The 22,521-nt window shown below is 62.4% G+C and overlaps 2 protein-coding genes across 2 annotated transcripts; one reads left to right on the top strand and one right to left on the bottom strand.

Moving 5' to 3' along the window:
* The first annotated feature begins 9,711 nt into the window (after nt 1-9,711).
* TNFAIP8L1 (TNF alpha induced protein 8 like 1) lies at nt 9,712-17,535 on the top strand. Its single transcript, XM_054291123.1, has 2 exons — nt 9,712-10,132; nt 16,414-17,535. The coding sequence occupies exon 2, from the start codon at nt 16,416-16,418 to the stop codon at nt 16,974-16,976; it is 561 nt and encodes a 186-aa protein (XP_054147098.1). The 5' UTR covers nt 9,712-10,132; nt 16,414-16,415; the 3' UTR covers nt 16,977-17,535.
* A 1,696-nt stretch (nt 17,536-19,231) lies between these two features.
* MYDGF (myeloid derived growth factor) lies at nt 19,232-22,521 on the bottom strand. The gene is made up of 6 exons (XM_054291124.1): nt 22,342-22,521; nt 21,327-21,377; nt 20,842-20,903; nt 20,470-20,551; nt 19,859-19,931; nt 19,232-19,576 (listed from the first exon to the last, which is right to left on the bottom strand). Exons 1-6 carry the CDS (start codon nt 22,519-22,521, stop codon nt 19,497-19,499), a joined length of 528 nt encoding a protein of 175 aa, XP_054147099.1. The 3' UTR covers nt 19,232-19,496.

The raw sequence follows: 22,521 nt of genomic DNA, 5'->3' as shown, positions 1-22,521 counted from the left end.
GCTCGGCGCTGTCGGTCCCTCCCCTGCCACCGCCAAATTCCAGAGATTTTGGAGCTGATCCCACCTGGCTCCAAAATTCCTCTTATTCTGGGAGAAATTTCTCAGCTCCATCCCCCGCCCTCAGCGCCAGTGTTGGACCTGGATGAGCTTTGGGAAAGATAAAAACAAGCTTGGAATGCTGTGGGCCTGCTTGGCTCCCCGGGCTGGGGAAAACTTGTTCCAGGGGGAAGGAGTGGGAGCAGCTGGGTCAGTCCTGCCCAGGGCTTCTGCTGAGCCAGGTCCTGCTGTCCCACCAAAGGGTCTCTGTTCTCCCATCCCTGGTCTTTGAAGTGCCCTGCTTGAATGAGGGGACGTGGTGGTGGCCATGGGGAGGAGATGGTGATGACTATGGGGGGATGGTGGTTGTGGCCGTGGGGAGGAGATGGTGGTGACCATGGGATGGAGATGCTGGTGGCGATGGGGACATGGTGGTGGTGGCCATGGGGACATGGTGGTGGCCATGAGGGGCAGGAGATGGTGGTGGCCACGAGGGGCAGGAGATGATGATGGCCATGGGGAGGAGATGCTAGTGGTCATGGGATGGTGGTTGTGGCCATGGGGAGGAGATGGTGGTGGCCATGGGGACATGGTGGCTGTGGCCATGGGGGGGAGATGGTGGTGACTATGGAGAGATGGTGGTGGCCATGGGAACATGGTGGTGGTGGCCATGGGGACATGGTGGTGGCCATGGGGAGGAGAGGCTGGTGACTATGGAGAGATGGTGGTGGCCATGGGGACATGGTGGCTGTGGCCATGGGGACGAGATGGTGGTGACTATGGAGAGATGGTGGTGGCCATGGGAACATGGTGGTGGTGGCCATGGGGACATGGTGGCTGTGGCCATGGGGACATGGTGGTTGTGACCATGGGGACATAGTGGTGGTGGCCATGGAAAGGAGATGCTGGTGACCTTGGAGGATGGTGGTGGCCATGGGGACATGGTGGCTGTGGCCATGGGAAGGATATGCTGATGGCCATGAGGGGGTGGTGGTTGTGGCCATCAAGGGATGGTGATTGCAGATTCAAACACCTGATCCCAACCCCAAGGCCACCTCCATTTCCCCAAGGTCGCACCCATCTCCCCATGACAACATCTCCCTTACCCCTATCTCCATCCTCCCCCAGCTGTGCCTTCACCCTCCACTCTTCACCTCCATCACTCCCAGTCCTGCTTTCCTCTCCCCCATCTCCCCCAGCTCCTCCACGGCCACTCCCGGACCCCGCGGCTGCCGCCGGCTCCCACGTCCTCCCCACGAGGCGAGGCCGCCGGGGAGGAGCGCCGGGAACCGGCGGCGGAAGATCAAGAGGGAGATGATCAAAGGAGGGATGTGGGTGAGCGCTGGCAGCCCTGTCACCCTGGAGACGGGAAGCAAATATTTGGGCTAATGGCACTCCCGGGGAGCAGGACCGGGCGCTTGCCATTGTCGGGTGACAATGGGGACGGGCAGCGCCACCGAGGGGGCGGCAAGGGGGGAATTGGGGCTGTGGGCGGCTCCTGATGGGAACTGGACACGAGGCAGTGCTGGGTACCCGGCCCGGGGGATGCTCTGGCTCAGGGATGCTCGTTTGAGGGATGCTCTGGCTCAGGGATACCCGTCCAGGGGATGTTTATCCCGGGAATGCTCTGGCCCAGGGATGCTCTGGCTGTGGGATGCTCGTTTGAGGGATGCTCTGGCCCAGGGATGCTCTGGCTAAACAATGCCTCTCCAGGGTGATTTTTATCCCGAGAATGGTCTGGTTCAGGGATGCTCTGGCCCAGTAATGCTCTGGCCCAGGGATGCCTGTTCAGGGTGATTTTTATCCCTGGAATGCTCTGGCTCAGGGCTGCTCTGGCCCAGGGATGCCTGTTCAGGGTGATTTTTATCCCGGGAATTCTCTGGCACGGGATACTCACCTGGATTCAGGGGCTGTTGGGAGGGTGAAAGCTCACGGCGCTGGCGCTGTCCTGCAGTGCCACCGTGCCACAAGTTCAGCAGCACCAGGGGCACTGCCAGCCGCGCTCTGTCCCCTCCTGCGTGGATCTGTCACAGCCCTGGGCTCAGCCTTTCCCTGGGCTCAGCCTTACCCTGGACTCAACCTTTCCTCACCATCCCTCCCGAGCCTTCCTCCCACAGCCCCCGGGTGCTCCTCCCGCCCAGCCGGGAGGGAAACTGAGGCACGGAGAGCTCAGACAGGCAGCGAGTGCTGGGAAGGGGCTGCAGGAGCCGTGTGTGTACACAAATAAACGCACGTTGCTTTTTTAATATATCTTTTTAATAAGCTCGAGCAGCCGGTTGAACACAGAGAACGCTTAAAATTAAATAGAGCCTCGAATATGTGCAGCTTGAATCCAATGGTGTGTTTGTAAACACATCTTTAAGGCACTGGGAGAGTGCCCAGGCTGCCACCACATACCCTCCGGCTTGGGGACACCTGCACAGGTGACAACATGGCCCTTGGTGGCCCTGGGCAGATGTGGGTCTGTCTGTGCAGGATGGGCACAGCCTGGGGTCCTGGGGAGCACAAGAGAGTGGTAAATAATAAAAATAAAAATAATAAATAATAAATAATAAAAACAATATAATAATAATAATAATAATAATAATAATAATAATATCCAATTACCAACACTAATACAAATATTATAAATAATGATAATAATAATGATGATAAGAGCAATAATAATAATACAATTATTTCAAAATCTTAATAATAACAATGCTGGCAACGGAAGTACTAATATAATTAATAATATTATTATTAACGCTGATTATTCCCGGGCTGCCAAAGGGCTCTCGCCTGGTGCTCGGGTCCGTCCCCACAGCGCAGCACCTGCCGGGCCCCGCCGCTTCCAGGAGCGCGATGGAATTGGAGTGACAGGGAGGAAAATCAATCTGAATGAATGAGGTCACCTGCCTCATAAATAATTCATCAAAGGCGCGCGGTAACACACCTCGGGCCGGAGCCGCGGGGGCAGGCGGGGAGCGGGGCCGGGAGGGGTGCGGGGATGGGGATGGGGATGGGTGTCAGGGATAGGGGTGGGTGCTGAAGTGGGTATTAGGGGCCAGAATGGGCATTTGGGACAGGGATGGGTGCTGGGGATTGGTGCTGGGAGCTGGGATGGGTGCAGGGGATAGGGGTGGGTGCTGGGGATGGGGATGGGTGTTGAGGACAGGGATGGGTGCTGGGGATGGGTGTTAGGGGCCAGAATGGGTGTTTGGGACAGGGATGGGTGCTGGGGACAGGGATGGGTGTTTGGGGCCAGGAGTGGGTGCTGGGGACAAGGGTGGGTGCTGGAAATGGGTGTTAGGGGCTGAAATGGGTGCTGGGGTCAGGATTGGGTGTTTGGGACAGGGGTGGATGTTTAGGACAGGGGTGGGTGCTGGAAATGGGTGTTAGGGGCTGAAATGGGTGTTTGGGACATGGATGGGTGTTGGGGCCAGGGGTGGGTGTTGGGTCCTGCTCCAGCGCAGCCATGCCAGGTGCCAGCCTTGCACAGGTCACAGGGCAGTGTCCAGCCCCAGCAAGGCTCAGGGTGGGGTGGCACAGTGCCCTGGGGTGGCACAGTGCCCTCTCAGTGCCCTGAGGGACAGCCCAGCACAGCCAGGGCAGGGCCTGCAGCCTGGCAGGACCCCCATCTCTGGGTGCCTTTGCAGCCCCCCAGGGCCCCGAGGTGACCCCCAGCGCCCAGCTGCTGCCACCAGCTGCCCCCAGACGTGGCAAAGGGGCTTTTGTGCCCCGGGAGCAGCGGGCAGGTGCTGGAGGTGCGGGCAGGAAGGGCAGCAGGCGCAGGGATTACGGAGGGAAGAAAGCACCGCAGTGTGAGCCCGGCAAATGTTTTAATTCCCTTTAATTCCCCGGCTCCGGACTCACCCCCGGGGTCACCAAGCCTCCCCATGAGCTCAGGGCTCTTCCCAGCCTCCTCCTCGGAGCTGTTTTGGAGGAAGGCGAGCGAAGGAGCCCGAAATGTTGGAAAAGAACATCTTGAAGCCCTTCTGCCATCTGTTGTGCTTTCAGCGCAATTAAGCAGGCAGCAGCCGTGCCAGGCAGCAGGAGCAGCCCTGCCTGCAGCAGCCGTCCCCGTGCCAGGCCTGGGGCTGCACCCGCCGGGGCTGCGGGTGCGGGTGCGGGTGCCCAGGGCAGCTGGCAGCGGGCACAGATGGCCGGGCTGTGTTGGCAGGTGCCTGGCAGGAGGAGCCCGGCTCTCTCGGCTTGCCACGGGGGTGCCAGCCCAGCTGTCCCTCCCCGGGATCAGTGGGGAGCTCTGGGCCATGAGGGGTCATTGCGGGGTGCAGGCGGGCAGCAGGAGGGGGACAGTGACACAGCGACAGCTGGCGGGGGTTGTGGCACCCCAAACCTCCCCTCCTGCCGGGCCCGGGGGTGCTCGGCCGGGGGATGATGCGCCTGGCTGGTGGCAGCACACAGCGAGCAGCCACAGACGGGGCTCGGACAGGGCTGGGACCTGCGGGCTCATCGCAGCATCCCCGGCTCCCCCCGAGGCTCCGCTCCCGCCGCCACCCCGGGCACGTCCCCGCCTCCCGGAGCCGCCGCCGGCCTCAACTTTCTCCGGTTCATCCTCCTGATCCTGACGGGAAGCACCGGGAGCATCCCCAGGGATCCTCCCAGCGTTAATCAGGGCTGGGAAATGTCCCCAGCGAGCCCGGCACGGCTCGGGGCAGCGATTCAATGGTGTGCAGCGAAACGGCAGCGCAGCGCTCCGAGAGCGGCTCCCGGTGCCCCGGGGTGCGGGAGCGGCCGTGCCCGGGGGGTCTCGGCCGATGGCCGGGACACAACGCGGGAAACGCGGGATGGAGCCGGGCCCGCAGCAGCTGCGGCGAGAACAGCCCAGGAGCGGCTCAGATGGGGGTGGGGGAGCCGCTCCCAGCCCCCTCCCCTGTCCCCACAGGGACCCCGCGCTGGTGGGGACAGCGGGGACAACGCCACACACATGGGCAGGGATGGGGATGCACCACGCAGGGCTGGTCCCCTGCATCCTCCACAGCCACAGCGAGGGCTGGGACACGTGTGGCACTGGGGACACGTGTGGCACTAGTGACACGCGTGTCACCTCCCCCTGCATGGCCCAGATGGCACCGAGGCACGCCACAGACGGGTGCCCACCCACCAGCCAGCGCTCCTGCTGTGCCAGGGCCGTTCCTGGGGTGCCACCCAGCAGTTCTGGGGTCAAACCCTGCAGGATTTGGATCATGCACAGGGGTGAAGCCACCACCCGAGCCCCCGGGGGTGGCATCCATCCCTTCCCTGGGCCAGCGTGGGTGTCCTGGCACGGGGGCACCCAGCACGGTGGCACTGTCACCACACCAGGCTGTGTCAGCACAAACCAGCAGCTCCCAGCCCGGCCCAGGATTAACCAGCCAGCTCTGCTGCTAATTAATAATCCACTTGATTAAGAATTGTCAGTCAATATGTCACCAGCACAAGGACAAGCTTGGCAAACATGAGCTGGGGACACCACTCCTAGGGCCACCGTCCTGCTTCTATCCTGCTCCTGCTCCTGCTCCTGCTCCTGCTCCTCTTCCTCCACATCCAGCTGTCCCAGCCTGCTCGGGCCCCTCTCTCTGCCCCCTGTTCTTTGCCACCTGATGATGTCACGGATCACCCTGATGACGTCAGCAGCAGCCTGTCTGTCCCCTCGCCCATCCGTGCTGCCATCCCCAACAGGCTGAGGGTCTGTTTGTCCCTCAAGGTGACACAAGGACCCCCTCTGATGATGCCATTTGTCACTCAGGCTCCTGGTGGTGTCACAGCCTCCCACACTCACCCCAGGTTCCCACTCCACAGCTTGGATGGAATTCGGCCACGAGGGATCCTGAAGCCTCGGGGTGCAGCAGGACACCCCCCAAAAAGTGGGGGGGAAGCCAGACCCATCCCTGGTGTTAAAGGCATCGTCCCCACTGTCCCCAGCAGGTGACACCAGGGATGTCACATCCACCGGGGCTGGGAACAGCAGCTTTGGGGGGCTCCCCTTGCCTCCATCCTGAGCCCCCAGCGCTGAGCACAGCACGGGGGGCAGGCGAGGGGCACGGTGCCCCCCAGGGCAGTTTTACCCGATGGAGAGCGAAGCGGGGAGCAGTGACAGGAGCAATTCGCTGATTGCAGCGGCGGGCCCTGCCCGCTCCCCCCCCCGTGAACAGCAGCACTTTGTGCTTAACCTACATTGGCTTTTGTCCCGGAGCCGCCCGGGGCTCTGCGCTGGGCTCGCCTCGGATGTGCGGGGCCCTCCCCGCAGCCCCCAGCCCCAAATGCAGCGGGAAGGGCTCAAATGCAGCAGCCGAGCCTGGCTAAGTGGGTCACACTCAGGAGGGACACACAGCGGCGTCCCCAGGACAGGGATGGGGCTTCGTGTTCTCGCAGGGAGGGGAATCACAGAAACCTCATCCCCAGGGTGGGCTCTGCCCTGGAGCCCCCTCCTCCATCCCTCCCCGGCAGCCTCTGGAGGAGCGGCGCTGCCTGACAGCTTCGATCGAGCTTTCATTTTAATTAACTAACGAGGCTCGGCTCTCCCCGCTCTGTGAGCGAACACCGGAGAGAGCAGGGCCCGATCCAGCTGTAGCACCAGGCCAGATGTGCAGGGGGAGGGTGGGAGGGGCAGGGACCGCTCTGCTCGGGAATGTGGCACTGGGGCCCTGAGGGAGGGCACTCAGGAGCCACAGCCTGTCCCCAGGGCTCGGGGACAGCCCCAGGGTGTCACCAGCTGCCTTTGGGTACCGCCAGCACCCCGAAGTGACACCTCCATTGTCCCTTTCCTCGCATTCAACACCAGCTAACAACCCTGGAGCATCACTGCGATAACCGGTCAGGAGAGCGGGCTCTCCTCCGGAGCCGGTGCCTGCCAGGATGGATTTTTTTCTCTCGTTTTTTTTTTAAACTGGGATGAATTTTTCCGCCTCGGCTGCCAGCGGGGTGGCTCGGGCGCGGGGAAGGGGCCGAGGGAGCGCAGCCGGTGACGCGGCAAGAAGGGGCCATTGTGGCCGGGCACAGCTGCGCGGCGCGGGCAGGAGCAGCGGGAATGCAAAATGCTGGGAGGGAAGGGCCTGGGGACCCAGCGCCCCCCACGGGGGTGCCCCCACCCCGCACGTGCCCAATCCCCGTGACAGTGGCGGCTTTATGGGCAGGGACACCAGCCCCTGTCCCAGGAGCTGCTGAGGTTCTGGCGTGTGCCATCAGGGGCACAGGTGGGTGCTGGGAACACGCTGTCCCCGTGCTGTCCCCGTGTGCCATCACAGGGCACAGGTGGGTGCTGGGGACACGCTGTCCCGTGTGCCATCAGGGGCACAGGTGGGTGTTGGGGACACGCTGTCCCCGTGCTGTCCCCGTGTGCCATCCCAGGGCACAGGTGGGTGCTGGGAACACGCTGTCCCCGTCCTGTTCCCGTGTGCCATCATGAGCACAGGGGGATGTTGGGGACACGCTGTCCTCGTCCTGTCCCCGTGTGCCATCAGGGGCACAGGGGGATGTTGGGGACACGCTGTCCCCGTCCTGTCCCCGTGTGCCATCATGAGCACAGGGGGATGTTGGGGACACATTGTTCCCGTGCTGTCCCCGTGTGCCATCAGGGGCACAGGTGGGTGCTGGGGACACGCTGTCCCCGTTCTGTCCCCCTGCTCAGCCAAACGAGGTGTTGGAGCAGCAGCAGCCTGCTCTGGAGGCTGATGGGCCCTGAGGTGTCCTGGCACAGTGGCACCGGGGCTAAAGGCAGCACAGAGAGCGGCTCCGTGCCCTCCTCAGCGCCCTCGAAGGGCAGCGGATCCCCCTTGGCCCGCTGAGATCTCCTGAATTATTCCGGCGCTGCCGCCCTGGCGATGCTCCCCCTGCCCGCCCGCTCCCGGCCCGAGGGGAGCAGCCGGGACTGGAGCCCCCGGAGCTCTGGGGGTGTCCGGGTCGGACCAGCCCCAGCACAGGGAGGGGGATGAGCCGCGCCGCCTCCCCGAGGACGGGCGATGCTCTCGGGCAGGAGCGCGGCGGCCGCAAAGCCCCATTTCATGTCCCTGAAAGGAGAGGAGGGACGGGGGCAGAGGCCGCTCGGAGCTGGCCCAGATCCCGCTGCCTCTCTGTTTTATTCCCGCTTTTCACGCGGCGCCGGCTCCCGTCCCCGCTGATCCGAGAGGCTGCTCCACGCACTCAGGGCAGGGACGTGGATTTGTGGGGGCTCCCCCCGTGTGACCCCGGCCAAGCATCCCCCAGCCCCCGCCCCAGGGCTGCAGAGGCGTGGGGACATTGCCGAGATCCTTCCCGAGCTGGGAACTGTGGGATCTGCGTGTTGGGCACACCGGGGTGCGCTGGGGGTGCTCCCCACACGCCCACCCCATCCCATCACCCTCCAAAACACCTTCAGCAACAGCCTGAGAGAGGTGAAAACCTGCGGGGTGTCCCAGAGATGGGAATGTGGGATGGGAGAGCGGTGGGGTGCAGGACGGGGCAGCAATGGGGACACGGGATGGGGCAGGAATGGGGACACAGGACCGGGCAGGAATGGGGACGCAGCAATGGGGACACGGGAATGGGACAGCAGGACAGCGGTGACAGTGCCGAACAGGGCAGTGATGGGGACACAGGACCGGGTTCCTGGTGGCCACCGGGACTGGAGGAGCCCGGAGGGTGATTGATGCCGGGAGGGCTGAGGCCACAACTGTTCGGAAGTGCGGCAACAGCTGCTCCGGCTGCTCCGGCCCGATCTGGCACCAGAGCAAATCCTCGGGGTATTGGGAGTGGGGGCGATGCCCGGGGGGTGTCGGGCACTGCCGGGGGGCAGCAGGGCCGGGGGGGCTGGCGAGGATCTGGGGTTCGCTTCCCAGCCGCTGCGTGAGACCGAGACTGAAGTCAAGGCTCCCGTTAATCCAGACTTTAATCCGCTCTAAATCCCACCTTTAATCTGTTTAATGCCACCTTTGGGAATTAGCATCCCGTGCCGCGGCTCGCACCCACGGAGCCGGGAGGAGGAGGAAGAGGAAGGATGCTCCGACACTCCCGAAGCTGGGCACCTCCGAATCTCTGGGATGTCGGGGGATCCCCGGCATGAACCGGGATGAACGGACATCCACGACCCCCGGGCCCAAACGCTGCTCTCGGCAGGCAGCACGGCAGCCCCCGCGTGTCCCATCCCCTCGTGGGGTCGCGGTATGCCCATGGAGGAGAGGGGGGAGCTTTTCCAGACCCCGCGGCGCTGCCCCCGCTCCGCCCGGTCCAGCAGCGCCCTCCTCAGCCCCGGTTCATCAGCGCCGCCGCTCCCGCCCGCCGTCCCGCGCCGCTCCCACGCGTGATGCTCTCACCCCGCTCCTCCCCGCTTCCCACCGGTGTCACCCCCGCGTGTCCCCGTCCCCCCGGTGTCCCCGCCCCCCCCGGTGCAGCCGGGGCAGCCCCGAGCCCGCCCCGCGCGCGTTACCGGGACCGGCCCACGCGCGCGGGACCCACGGGGACGCGCCCGCCCCGGCCCCGCCCACGCATCGTCCGCGCCCTCCCATTGGCTGCTTCGTAGCAAGCCCCGTGCCGCCATTGGCTGGCGCCCTCCGTAGGACACGCCCCCCCGGTCCCGCCCCCGCCGCTCCTGACCCCGCGCGGGACTTCGCGGCGACCGAGGGCGGGAGGCCCCGACCCGCCGGGAACCGGCACCGGGAACCGGGAACCCGACACCGAGAGCTGGGAAGCGGCACCGGGAACCGGCACCGCGAACCGGACACTGACAATTGGACACCGGGAACCGGCACCGGACACCGGACTCCGGGAACCAGCATCGGGAATCGGGAAACAGACACCGAGAACCGGCAGTGGGAACCGGGTACCGGGCACCGGATACCGGACACTGAGAACCGGTGAACCGAGCGGGAATCGAGAACCGAGCATCCGGACACTGGGACTGGCACTGAGCATCGAAGACCGAGCACCGGACATCGTCACCGGGCACCGACACCGGGGACCGGGCACTGGTGGCGCCTGCGGGGCCCGCCGGGCAGGGAGAGGCGCCGGGGGAAGAGGGACCCTCGCCTGGCTCCGCCCCGTCCAGCCCCGTCCCGCCCCGTCCCATCCCGTCCCGCCGGGGGCACCGGAGAGGCCCCGGTCCCGGTCCCGGCGCCGCTCTCCCCGAGGCAGGCTGCAGGTAAGGGCCGGTTCCCCCGGTACCTCCCGGTACCTCCCGGTTCCCCCGGTTCCTCCCATCTTCCTCGGTCCGTGGGGGCGCTCGGTACCGGCCCGTTCCGTGCTTGCACCGGGGGCGAAGCCTCTCGTCCCCCACGGGAATCATCCATGTGTGTGTCCCCCCCGCCCGGCGTCGGGAGCCCGGGGGCAGAGCAGGTTCGGGAGCTGCGGGCGGGCAGAACCCGGAGCAGCCCCGGCTCCCCCCGGCTGTGCCGCGGCTTTCCCCGGTGGGTAAAACACTGGCCAAAGGCGATTTCCCCCCGAATTCACGGGAAACGCGATGGGGATGGGAAGGGCACCGGGCCCGGTGGGTGCTGGATAACGGGAGCGGGGAGGAGGCACCGGAGCCGCCCCCGTGGGGCTGTCACGGCCCCACGTGCCCGGGCAGGGCCGGTGCCCCCTGGCAGCGCTTGGCTTCGAGCATCGCCTGGCCCTGCGCTCCGGAGGATGAAATTCCTCCATTCCTGGAAAGAAAATCCCTTGGGAGCGGCGGGACCGGCCCGGGGGCAGAGCTGGGGGTGAATGGGGTGAAACTCCCGGCTCTGCCCGATCTTCCTGGGGCAGGGAAGGGTTTGGGCCCTTCCTTACTGACCCCAGGCCCAGCACTGGATCCGAATCGTCCCGTGGAGTTTTCCTCCCTCCCCGAGCGACTTTGTCCTCCCGATCCCGGGGCAGGAAGCGTGTGATGTGCCCTGGCCCCCTCCGCAGCCGGACAGACGGACGGATGGTGGTTTGGCCTCAGTTTCCCCTCTCCCAGCCTCTGTTTGCTACTTCCCCATGAGTGTCCGTCTGCTCCGAGCAAAGAAGAAAGGAAGTTGCTGCCAGAGAGAGCAGCTTGATGGCAGCTGGAGAAAGAAAAGGAGGAAATGGAAGGCGAGACAGATGCTCCAAAATAAACCCCCCGTCCTCCTCTCTGTAAAATACCCCCCTTCCTCCTCCTCTTCCTCTGCCTTTTCTCCATAAAACCCCCCTTGCTTCCTCCTCTTCCTCCTCCCCTCCATAAAATAACCCCCCTTCCTCCTCCTCCTCCTCTTCCTCCTCCTCCTCTCCTTAAAATAACCTCCATTCCTCCTCCTCCTCCTTCTCCTCCTCTCCAATTTGGCAGCTGCCTCCCCCGCGGGGCACAATAATCCCAGGGGGAATTCCTCGGTGCCAAATCACCCCCCAGGATGCCACCCCTGCCCTGTGTTGGGGTGAGCACCCCTGATTCCCCTTCCCTGTGGATCCAGGGCCCCATTCCCCACCCATGCCCGGGGCTGGCACCGCCGGAGCCCCCTCGGACGGGCGGCTCAGCTCCTGCACAGACACGTCGGAGCTGCCAGGGCAGATCAGCATTCCCAGGCAAAAGCAAAACCCATCTCCTTCCCATGGCTGCAGCTGCAGCCCCAGCGAGGAAGGAGATTTTGGGATGGAGGAGCTCAGCTCGATGCCAGGGGCAGAGGGGACAGTGATGGGGACACGTCAAGGGCTTGGCATCGGCGCTGGCACCGGGAGGAGCAGGGCGAGGGGGAAGCACGGGGTGCGGCGGTGCCAGCAGCATTGCCGGTGCCCGGCAGCATTCCTGGTGCCCGCAGCATTCCTGGTGCCCACATCATTCCCCGTGCCCCCCAGCATTCCCTGTGCCCCGCATCATTCCCTGTGCCCGCATCCTTCCCTGTGCCTTCATAATTCCCGGTGCCCTGCAGCATTCCCGGTGCCCGCATCACTCCCGATGCCCCACATCATTCCTGGTGCCCCCCAGCATTCCCTGTGCCCCCCAGCATTCCCGGTGTCCACATCATTCCCGGTGCCCTCACCATTCCCTGTGCCCCCAGCATTCCCTGTGCCCCCCAGCATTCCCGGTGCCCGTTCCAGCCGCGGATTCACCCGGCCGTGCCAAGAGAGGAGCTTTTCCTGGGGCGCGGTGTTTACTCAGTGCCTTCCTCCCGGCCTCACCCCGCTGGGCACACACGGCCCGGGCAGCGTCTCCGGCTGCTCTTTGCACCCATGGCAACCTGCGAGGGCCGGCACGCGTCCTCCCGGCTTCCTCCCGCTCCTCTTCCTCGCCTCTCCCGCCGCTGGTAGCGGGGGCTGGGAGCTGCGGGGGGCACGGAGGGTGGGGGACGGGATGGAGATGCTGCTGGGGCTGGATGTTGGATCACAGAGTATGGGGACAGTATGGAGGCATTGCTGGGGCTGGATGTGGGGTCAGGGATGGTGGGGACAAGGATGGAGACGCTGCTGGGCCTGGATGTGGGGTCACAGATCATGGGGACAGGATGGAGATGCTGCTGGGGCTGGATGTTGGATCACAGAGGATGGGGCCAGGATGGAGATGCTGTTGGGTTGGATGTGGAGTCACAGATCATGGGGACAGGATGGAGATGCTGCTGGGGCTGGATGTGGGGTCACGGATGGTGGGGACAGAATGGATGTGGGGTCACGGATGGTGGGGACAGGATGGAGACACTTCTAGGGCTGGATGTGGGGTCACAGATCATGGGGACAGGCTGGAGATGCTCCTGGGGCTCTCAGGTTACTGCCCAGCGCTCCGACCTGGCTCCTGTAATCCAGGAGGGTTTAATTAATTAATAGGGGTTGGAGCTCAGGGAAAGCGATGCCAGGGGATGGAGAGCAGGGCAGAGGGATGCCATCCACCCACTTGGCATTCAGCCACGGGTTCGGGGGGCTGGGAATGCTGGGGGGCAGAGCAGGGGTGTTTCCCATAGCGGTGGGAGGGAAATCCAGGGAGATGGCCACAATTCAATGTTTATCCTCTTGGGAAACGATGTTTCCGTGTTGGAGCAAACTTGTAGCAAGACAATCCGAGTTACTACGGCCGCGGTGTGAAGGTGGAGGAGGGAGAGGAGGAGGAAGAGGAGGCAGAGGTGCCTCTGCTCTGAGCTGGAGCTTTGTGGAGCCTCCCCCTGTGCGCTGCTCCATGAATTAATGAAGTGCTTTTCCTTTCCTGCATGAAATATTCACCTGCTGCCAAGGGAACTGGGGGGGCTCGGGGAGCCAGGTGCATGGAGGTGCTGGTGGGAGCCAGGTGGAAGGGACAGGCAGGGAGAGGGATCTTTGGAGCAGGTAGAAATGATAACTGGGATGATATCACTGCTGGGGTGTCACTTGGCAGCTCTGCTGTGGTGCCACCGGCGCCAGGCGACCACAGGGTGACACGGTTTTGTCTTCCCCCCTCAAACAGGAGCTTTCTGATGATGGTTGATGATGGATGCTTGTGTCCTCAGCGGTGTGGAGAGGCTTTTTTGGGCAATCAGGTCACAGCTGGGTGTTGGGTGAGGTGCAAGCCCAGTGGGGTGAGCGCCAAAGCGGAGATGAGCACGGCACGTGTCTGTCCCCAAGGGGACCACGTCTGTCCTGTGACAGGGCCACCCTCCGTGTGCTCACCCCAACCCTCACACCACCGCTCAGGGCTGCAAGACTGCCCCAAAAACCTCCAAGATGGGTGGAAACCCTCCAAGAAAGGGCTGTACCTGTCCCCAAAGCCACGGTTGGGACCGCAGCCCTGCCGCACTCTTCCGGAGCAGGGAGGAACTGGGTGACAGCAGCGCTGGCTGCTCCACTTAGGAAGAAGAAGAAGAAGAAGAAGTTGTTGTTTTTTAGGGTGTTTTCATTAAAAAGAAGAAGGGGGTGGAGGGGAGCCCAAGCCCTGAGCTGGGCTGGAAGCTTCAGCGACAGGAAGGAAGCGCAGTGGGTTATTTCAGGCTCCGCTTGGCTGCTCGGGGCACGGCTCGACTCCTCCTTGCTCTGATAGCAGCCCCTGGTGAACAATGGGGTCCCGGGGCCCTTCCCGGCAGGAACACGGCTCGTTCCGCTGAAATCTCCCGCTCCTGCTGAGTCAGCAGCTCCTGCTGGGCCGGGTGTGCTGTGAGGGCGCCCGGGGAACCGTCCCGGTGCGGGAGGTGAGCCTGCCTTGCCTTGGGGTTTGCAGGGAGCAGCCTATAAACCATCCCTGGGCACTGCAGAGGGAGCTGGTTGCATTTTTGGGATCCCCATACCCGCCTATACCACTTTTGGGGTCCCTAGACCCCCCCAGTAATGCTTTGTGCCTCAGTTTCCCCCCAGAGCGATGCTCCTGCTCCGGAGCAGGGGAGGGCTGTGAGCAGCCGGGTGTTGTTTGCTGCAAGGAGCAGAGGGTCGATCCATTATTGCAGCTGGCATTTGGGAGCCGTGGGCAGCTCGCAGGACTTGGCACTTCCTATTTTTCATGTGCTCTGGAGGTGGAGTTTGCACTTGGTTTTGTGTCTGTGGTCAGCCAGGGCAGAGAGCTGGGGTGTGGGAATCCCTATGGGTGTGGGAATCCCTACGGGTGTGGGAATTCCTACGGGTGTGGGAATTCCTATTTATCCAGGCACCGTTCCCAGGGCACCCCACAAGGCTGGGGGGGGAAATACCAGGCTGTCAACAGCACAGCACAGCCCTGCTCCTTCCAGCACGGTGAATTGAGTCCCCTCACAGCCAGGGCACAGGAGCTGGAGCTGCCCCTGCCCATCCTGCCTATCCTGCCCATCCTGCCCATCCCTCCCTCCTGCATGCAGCCACTGCCATTCCTTCAGCCCGACCCAGGAGCTGCTGTCACCACGTTCTGCCTTGTCATTTTTGTCTTATTAAGTGTGAGAGCCTCAGCTTGAGGCTCAGGCTGACAGAAACCAATGTTTTCCCACCGTAGGAAATGCTCCCAAACCTCCGTGTTTTTCCTGAGGGCTGTAAATAACCCTGCAGGCGACGTCTCTGTCACTGCTCCTGGAATTCTCATCCCCACAGAGCCTTGGCTGCCCTCGGGTTTGGGATATTGCAGGGAGCCAGGGCTCAGCTCCATCGTCCTGGCATCACTGGGGAAGCCTTGGATGATGGATCCAAGGAGGGATCCCTGAGGAGCTGGGTTTGCTCCTGAGGGGTGGGAGCAGCACTGGGGATCCCCAGAGGGGTTTGGGATTTTCAGCTTGGCCAGGGGGGAATGACAGAGCTGCCTGTGGTGGGGACAGACTTGGTTCTGTGACAATCCCAGAGTCGTGGAATGGTTTGGGTTGGAAAAAGAGCAAAAGTTCATCTCATCCCACCCCTGCCATGGGCAGGGCACCTTCCCCTACCCCAGGCTGCTCCAGCCTGGCCTCGGACACTTCCAGGGATCCAGGGACAGCCACAGCTGCTCTGGACACCCTCTGCCACGGCCTCAGCTCCATCTCAGGGAACGATTCCTTCTTACCATCAAATCTCAACCTGCTCCCTATCCACGAGCAATTTATCCCCATCCATCCTCACACCAGCAGCATCCTTCAGCTGAAATATCTCCTCTCCCCTCCCCGGGGATGTATTTATAGGCTGATCCCCTCCCCTCCTGCCCTGCCATGTGCAGGCTCCTGCAGAAGCAGCTCCCAGCTCTGCCCATCCATCCTGCTTGTTTTCCTGCTGTTTCTCCCCTCCCTGTGATTTGTAGCTCTGCGGTTTCCCAGGCCAAGATGCATCTCCAGGGTTGGTTTTAGTCGTTCTCAGCAGAGTTTAAAGCCGTGCTCTGCCCCAGGTGATGGATTTGGTCCCGCCGGGATGTGGGAGCGGGGCTGTGGGTGAGGCTCCTGTCTGGGTGAATTATTCACCTCTGGAGGAGGCTGGGGCAGCAGCACAGCAAGTCCCAGCTCGTGTGGGTGTTCCAGGGTGAGCAGTGCCAGGGCAGAGGGCTCCCAGCCAGTGCTGGGTGCTGCAAACCGGCTGTGCCACCGCGGCCAGAGCGGGGTGGAAGTGGCACATGGCAAAGGGGGTGACTCAGCTGCCACCTGGGCTGTCCCCAGCTCACCCTGCAGGAAATGAGTCAGGTTTGAAGGAAGGAAAAACGCTCAAACGATGGGGCAAGAGTCCTTCCTGCGCCAGGAGGAGGAGGGAGGCGTCGGTCACAGGAGGGACAGGATGGAGGGTCACAGGCTGTGCTCAGGTAGGGACACCTGGCTCGCTGCGGCCTCTCCACAGAGTTTGCGAAGAGGGAGGTGGGAACAGCCTGGAACTGATCCCACCAAGCAGACCTGGGGGGTGAGCTCAGCTCTCACCTGCCCTGGCACCCAGGAGTTCCCTCAGTGTTGCCATTGGCTGGAGATGCTCTTTCTCCTGCCAGAAATCTGTGTGGGGAGGTCAGGAATCACAGAACACGGACTGGGACATCCCTTGCCATGGACTGGGACACTCCACCAGCCCAGGTGATACGGGGATGGGTGCAGAGCAGGTTCTGACCCGCGTGTGCCTCTCCCCCCGCAGAGATGGACACCTTCAGCACCAAGAACTTGGCCCTGCAGGCCCAGAAGAAGCTCCTGAGCAAAATGGCCACCAAGACCATCGCCAACGCCTTCATCGACGACACCAGCAGCGAGATCCTGGACGAGCTGTACCGGGCCACCAAGGAGTACACCCACAACCGCAAGGAGGCCCAGAAGATCATCAAGAACCTCATCAAGATCGTGATGAAGCTGGGCGTCCTCTACCGCAACGGGCAGTTCAGCCCCGAGGAGCTGCTGCTCATGGAGCGCTTCCGCAAGAAGGTTCACACCTTGGCCATGACGGCCGTCAGCTTCCACCAGATAGACTTCACCTTCGACCGCAGGGTCATGTCGGGCGTGCTGACCGAGTGCCGGGACCTGCTGCACCAGGCGGTCAACGGGCACCTGACGGCCAAGTCGCACTCGCGCATCAACCACGTCTTCAACCACTTTGCGGACTACGAGTTCCTGTCGGCGCTCTACGGCCCGGCCGAGCCCTACCGCACCCACCTCAAGAGGATCTGCGAGGGCGTCAACAAGATGCTGGAGGAGGAGAGCATCTGAGCCGGACTCTGCCTCGCGGCGTCTGCTTTGGCCTTCGCCGGGCTCGCCGTGCCCTCCTCCTCCTCCTCCTCCTCCTCCTCTGCAGTGCTCTCGTGCTCTCCTCGTTTCTCCAAGAGACTGAACCTCCTGACTTTGTGTGCCCAGGGTCTGCAAACCCCTCCCTGCGCTGGGCTGAGCCCTCTCCAGGCCATCCTGGGAGTTCAGGCCCCTGCTGTACAGTTGCATTTCCTTTGCCCACCAAGTGCCTTTAGCACAGAGTCCAAGGGTTTGGACTCTCTGCCTTGAACTCTCTTCCCTCTGAGGGGAAGCTGAACCAAAGACTCGCGGTGTGAAGCGCCTCTGAGGTGTCTCTGAGCAGGTGGGAGGTGTTGGGGGCATCAGTTCTGAGACCCCATCACTGCAGGGCTGTGGGACGCCGTGGTTTTCCTCCAGCAGCTCCACAACGTGGTGGGAGCAAATCATGGTCCAGACTTGTGCTGGCTGCCTCGGGCAGGAAGGGGCTTCTGCCTGGGCTTAGGTGTCCTCAGAGACAAATCCCTGAGGCCAGGAGGAGCCAGGAGGAGCCAGGAGGAGCCAGGAGGATCCCTCCTCACCTGGGAGGAGCTGCTCCATCCCTGGATCCCTGGAACCACCCAATTGCCCACCAGCCTGCAGTGGTGGTGCCACCTGGCAGCTCCAACACTGCCCTTGGTGGTCAATCCAAAGCCCCCCTGCACTTCCATCCCTTTTCCACACCTGTGACTGAGTGACGTTCGTTTTTAGCAAACTCTGTAGCCCTGATGAGTTATTGAAATAAACTCACTGTGTGGCCTGGGAGCTCTGTGAGGCTGTTCTAGCAGTGGTGACAGTGACAGGATGAGCCCTGGGCACAGCTGGCTTTGCCCCCAGCTGCTGGTGGCTCTCTGTGGCCTGGGCTTTGTGCTCTCTGCCCCCTGGCACTGCTGCTGGTTGTGCTGTCCCTGGATTTGCATGGACAAAGGGAAATGGCTTCCCCTGCCAGCGGGCAGGGCTGGGTGGGATACTGAGAAGGAGTTCCTCCCTGTGAGGTGGGTGAGGCCCTGGCACAGGGTGCCCCATGCCTGGCAGTGCCCAAGGCCGGGCTGGACAAGCTTGGAGCAATCTGGGACAGTGGAAGGTGTCCCTGCCCATGGGAGCTTTAAGGCCTCTCCAAACCCCAACCATGCCATGATTTGGTGAGACCCCGCTCCCAGCAGAACCCACAGGGGCTCCTCTGCACCCCCACATCCCCTCAGGGCCCATGAGCAGAGCCCTGGCAGCAGGGGTGGCTCTGCAGGCACAGCCCGGAGCAGAGGGGATGCTCAGGGCACTCCCAGCACAGCTCTGAGCACTGGAAATTGCCCTTTTAGCACCCGAGACACCACAAAACCTCCACTGGCCTTATCTCTGTGACCTTCTGGTGCCTCCTGTTCCCTGGATGTCTGAGGCACGGGCTCCTGCTCCCTTCCCACCCCTGGCACTGATAACTCTCAGCCTTAGAAGATGAAAGAAAAGACACAAAGGCCCTGTCTCTGTCATTTCACAGGCCTGGCTGCAGCTGTCACCGATAATTGTGTGACACAGCTTGGGTGGAGGCAAAGCCCATTCACAAGGGGGTGTGGAGAACAGCAGGAGCCCTCGGGAGGGCAGGAACCAGAGCTGGGAATCCCAGGCAGGTGTGCTGGGATGGGGCTGAGGGATGCCCAGCCAGAAATGCTTTGCTGTTCCCAAGCTGTGTGTCTGTGTCAGCTGGAAAATCCCCCTAGACCCTGTGCAGCCCCCAAATCCCTGTGAGACACCTCAGCTCCTCCTGGCCAAGCAGCAAAAGGTCCCCATAGCTAGAGTGGGGAGGAGGGACAGAACAGAGCAGCTTCGGGCCAGAGCACGATGCTTTATTCCTTTATTTGCGCTGTATTTACACAGGAAAGGGATTGCACATTCCCTGTTATTACTCCGGATAAGAAAAAAATCATTTTCCTGTAGGTATAAAAGAGTCCCGTGGTTGTGCTGACACGTGGAAGCGATGCCTGGATTGATTCCTGATTGTGCCAGAACGAGCTGCTCTGCCTTCCCCCAGCCCAGCCCCACACTCACCACGGAGTCAGAGCTTTGCCCAATCCTCTCCCTCCCCCTGAATTAATGACTTCCTCCTGTCACGCTGGTGGAGAGAGCAATCCCATCTCCCCTCCAGGGACCACAGAGTTAAAACCTCCCTTTAGCAAGCCCTGCTTAAGTCCAGCCCCTTATCTCCCTGCCAGGCAGGCAGATAAGGAGCCCCTTTGCAGAGCCAGGCAGGAAGGGGCACAGCAGGATCAGGAGCCTCCTGGGCTGTTACTCTGACACAAGGCAGAACAAATCTGTCCCCAGCCCTGCAAGCCCCCACTCGTGTCGGTCCCCAGCACGTTGCAGCGTGGAAAACATAAAAGGTTTGGCCAACCAAAAGAAAACCCTGCAGGAAATGCAGGAAATGCCTTCCCTGCCGTGCTGGTGTGGCCGTGGCCCCTGCCCAGGGCTGGCCTGGGCTCACAGCTCGTCACGGGGGGATTTTGCCACAATCATCAGCTTGGACAGCTCGAAACGGAACTTGCCTTCCCTGTGGGACACTGCAGAGACAGAGAGAGAGAAACCAGGGTCAGCAGATGGAAAAGCAGCAACAAAACAGCTCCATTGAGCCCTTCCCAGCGTGCTGGGCACTGCTCTTGCACATGCCAGGCTGGGGTGCAAGCCCTCCTTACCCAGGGATTTAACCCACAACATCCAGCTGCCAGGGGTGGACTGAGAGCACTGCACCCAGCTCCATGGCACTGCCAGCAGGATCTGAGATAAACTGGTGCCTGGCATGTCCCCCAGCCCAGCCCTTCCCTCACAGCCCCCCAGGCACACACCTGTGGTTTCAGTGACCCCAAACTCCTCCTGTTTTAGGGGGATGTCGTTGAGGGCGCCCGCAGCAGCCTGAGACTGAAACAGGAAGGAAGGAAGGAAGGGTGAGAGGCTGAGGCAATCCAGCAGGTCACACAATTCAAACCGACTGCAAATGAAGGGGTTTGAGATTTACGTGCAGGGAAAGAATTAAGAGCACAAAGGAAGTCTGAAGGAAAGTCTCTGTCTGTTTTTCTATGTCCTATTAAACCACGGGCTCGTGTCCTTGGGGTGAGTGAAAGCCTCACCCCTGGAAACTGGGAAATGGAAGAATGAGCCAGACAAAAACACCAGCAGAGGTTTCATTTGCTTTGTCACATGCAATTTGTTGAGGCAATCCAAGGCTCCCTTTGTGCCCTTTGGAGCCCCCTCCCAGGCAATGCTGTGGCTGAGGGCAGGCACACAATGGAGCAGGCTGCCCACCTGCAGCCCCTCTCTGCCTGCCACCAGCCCCTAATTAGGGACGTGATGGAGCACATTTCATGGCACAGATGTCTAATAAATGTTTTCCATGTCTAATTCATGTTTTATAGCAGCCTCCCACACTCCTGCTTCCCCGGGATCAGCTGGGACTTACATAAGCCATGGCATGCTCTATCTTGGCTCCTTTCACTTCAGCTTTAAACTGGGTAAAGAACAGATAAGACTTCCCTTGGGGCCTGGAAGAAGAAAGCAGAGCCTTTGTCATGGGCACAGAGGTGCAGAGGAGGAGGAGCAGAGGAGAGGAGCATTCCTGGCTCCCTCCCTGCCCCCACAGCCACCTCTGCATCTTTTATTGTGCCACAATCTCTCTCTGTGCCACCGAGCAGGGCAGAGGGGAACAGAGAATTTACAAACCAACAGCTGCACCAAACGTCCCCAGAGCATCCCTGGCAGAGGGGAACCCTCCCTGACCAGGTGTCAATCCCTGCAGGGTCCCTGTCCCTGCCCCGCTGTGCTCAGGACACACCTCCAGATGGAGCAGGAGAAGAGCGCGCCGTCCTCGCTCACCCCGACCGTCATCTGCCACTGCTGCACGGGACAGAGAGCCGGGTCAGCGTGGGGAGAGCCCTGCGGGGCCCAGTCTGCCCTCCGGGGGCAGCAGCAGCTCCAGGATCACCCAAACCCTGCCCTTTGGCTGCAGCAGCAGCTCCAGGATCACCCACCACCATTCCCAGCTGCAGCAGCAGCTCCAGAATCACCCAAACCCTGCTTTCCAGAGGCAGCAGCAGCTCCAGGATCACCCAACCCTACCCTTTGGTTGCAGCAGCAGCTCCAGAATCACCCAACCTTCCCCTACAGCTCCAGAATCACCCAGCACCACCCCCAGCCCTCCCTGCTGGCCCCTCCTGCTCCCTGCAGTTCGGACTGGGCTCTCACACAAACATTTCCCAGCCTCTTTTCCTTTCAGGGTGAGCAAAAGGAGCTGGCTGCAGCAGGAGGTGCCCAGCTCACCTCATTGGTGCCGCCCTGGGCCGAGTAGGTGAAGGAGCAGCTGTAATCCCCCTGCAGAGAGAGGAACAGCAGCAGCCCCGTTCAGCACCAGCTTTTCAGGAATTGCTGAGCTTGGAGAAGCCTCCCCAGGCCACCAAGTCCAGCAGTGCCAAGGCCATGCTGACCCTGTCCCCAGGTGCCACACGGACTTAAATCCCTCCAGGGATGGGGACTCTGCCAGTGCCACTGTGCCAGTGCCCACCTCCCTTTCCGTGAGGAATGTTTCCCAACATCCAGCCTAAACCTCCCCTGGCACCACCACGTCCTCCTGCCTGGTGTGCTGGGGTGAGGAATAGCGTTCTGGGGTGCCCAGGGACCCCCAGCCCCTTCTGCACTGGGGCCCTTCCCTTGCTGAGCCCCCTTCCATGAGGACCTGAGACCCCCTTCCCCTCTCCCTGCCCTTGAGGTACCTCCCCCCTTCTCTTGTGGCATCCCCGTTTGGGACCACCTTTCCCTTGCAGACCCCGGCACTCCCTGGGGTCCCCCTGCCCTTGCAGACCCTTTGGGACCCTCTTTTCCTTGCAGACCCCTGGAGTCCCCCTGCCCTGCAGCCCCCTTTGGGAACCCCCTTTCCTTTCCAGATCCCTGTGGTCCCCCTGCCTTTGCCGCCACCTTTAGGACCCCCTTTCCCTTGCAGACCCCTTTGGGACCCCCTTCCCCCTGCAGATCCCTGGAGTCCCCCTGCCTTTGCAGTCCCCTTTGGGACCCCCTTTCCCTTGCAGACCGCTGGAGTCCCCCTGCTTTTAGAGACCCCCTTTGGGGACCCCCTTCCCCCTGCAGACCCCTGGGGTCCCCCTGCCTTTGCCGCCCCCTTTGGGGACCCCTCTCTCCCTGGGGACCCCCCCATCCGCTTGCCCCGCCCTCCCTCGCGCCCAGCCAATCCCCACAGCAGGCGATATGAGTGACGTGCCGCGCAGCCAATCAGCGAGGGGCGCGTACCCTCTCCGCTCCCGCTCCCTCCCTCCGGGCCGCTCACCAGGCTCCGGGAGAAGGAGTGAACCTCCCCGCCGGGCCGCACGTCGAACTCGGCCGTGCTCGAGGCCGCTCCCGGGGCCGTGCCCGGTCCCGCGGCCGCCCGGGCCGCCAGGCACAGCAGGGCCGCGGGCACCAGCGCGGCCCACGCGCGGCTGCCGCTCCTCCAGCTGGGCGCCGCCAT

The sequence above is a fragment of the Melozone crissalis genome, unplaced genomic scaffold (genome assembly GCF_028551555.1).
Source record: "Melozone crissalis strain CALT ecotype California unplaced genomic scaffold, PUWL_Pcris_2 ptg000088l_1, whole genome shotgun sequence".
Classification (NCBI taxonomy): Eukaryota; Metazoa; Chordata; class Aves; order Passeriformes; family Passerellidae; genus Melozone; species Melozone crissalis.
Note: the sequence above shows the minus strand (reverse complement) of the source record. Positions and strands in the feature narration are given on the sequence as shown.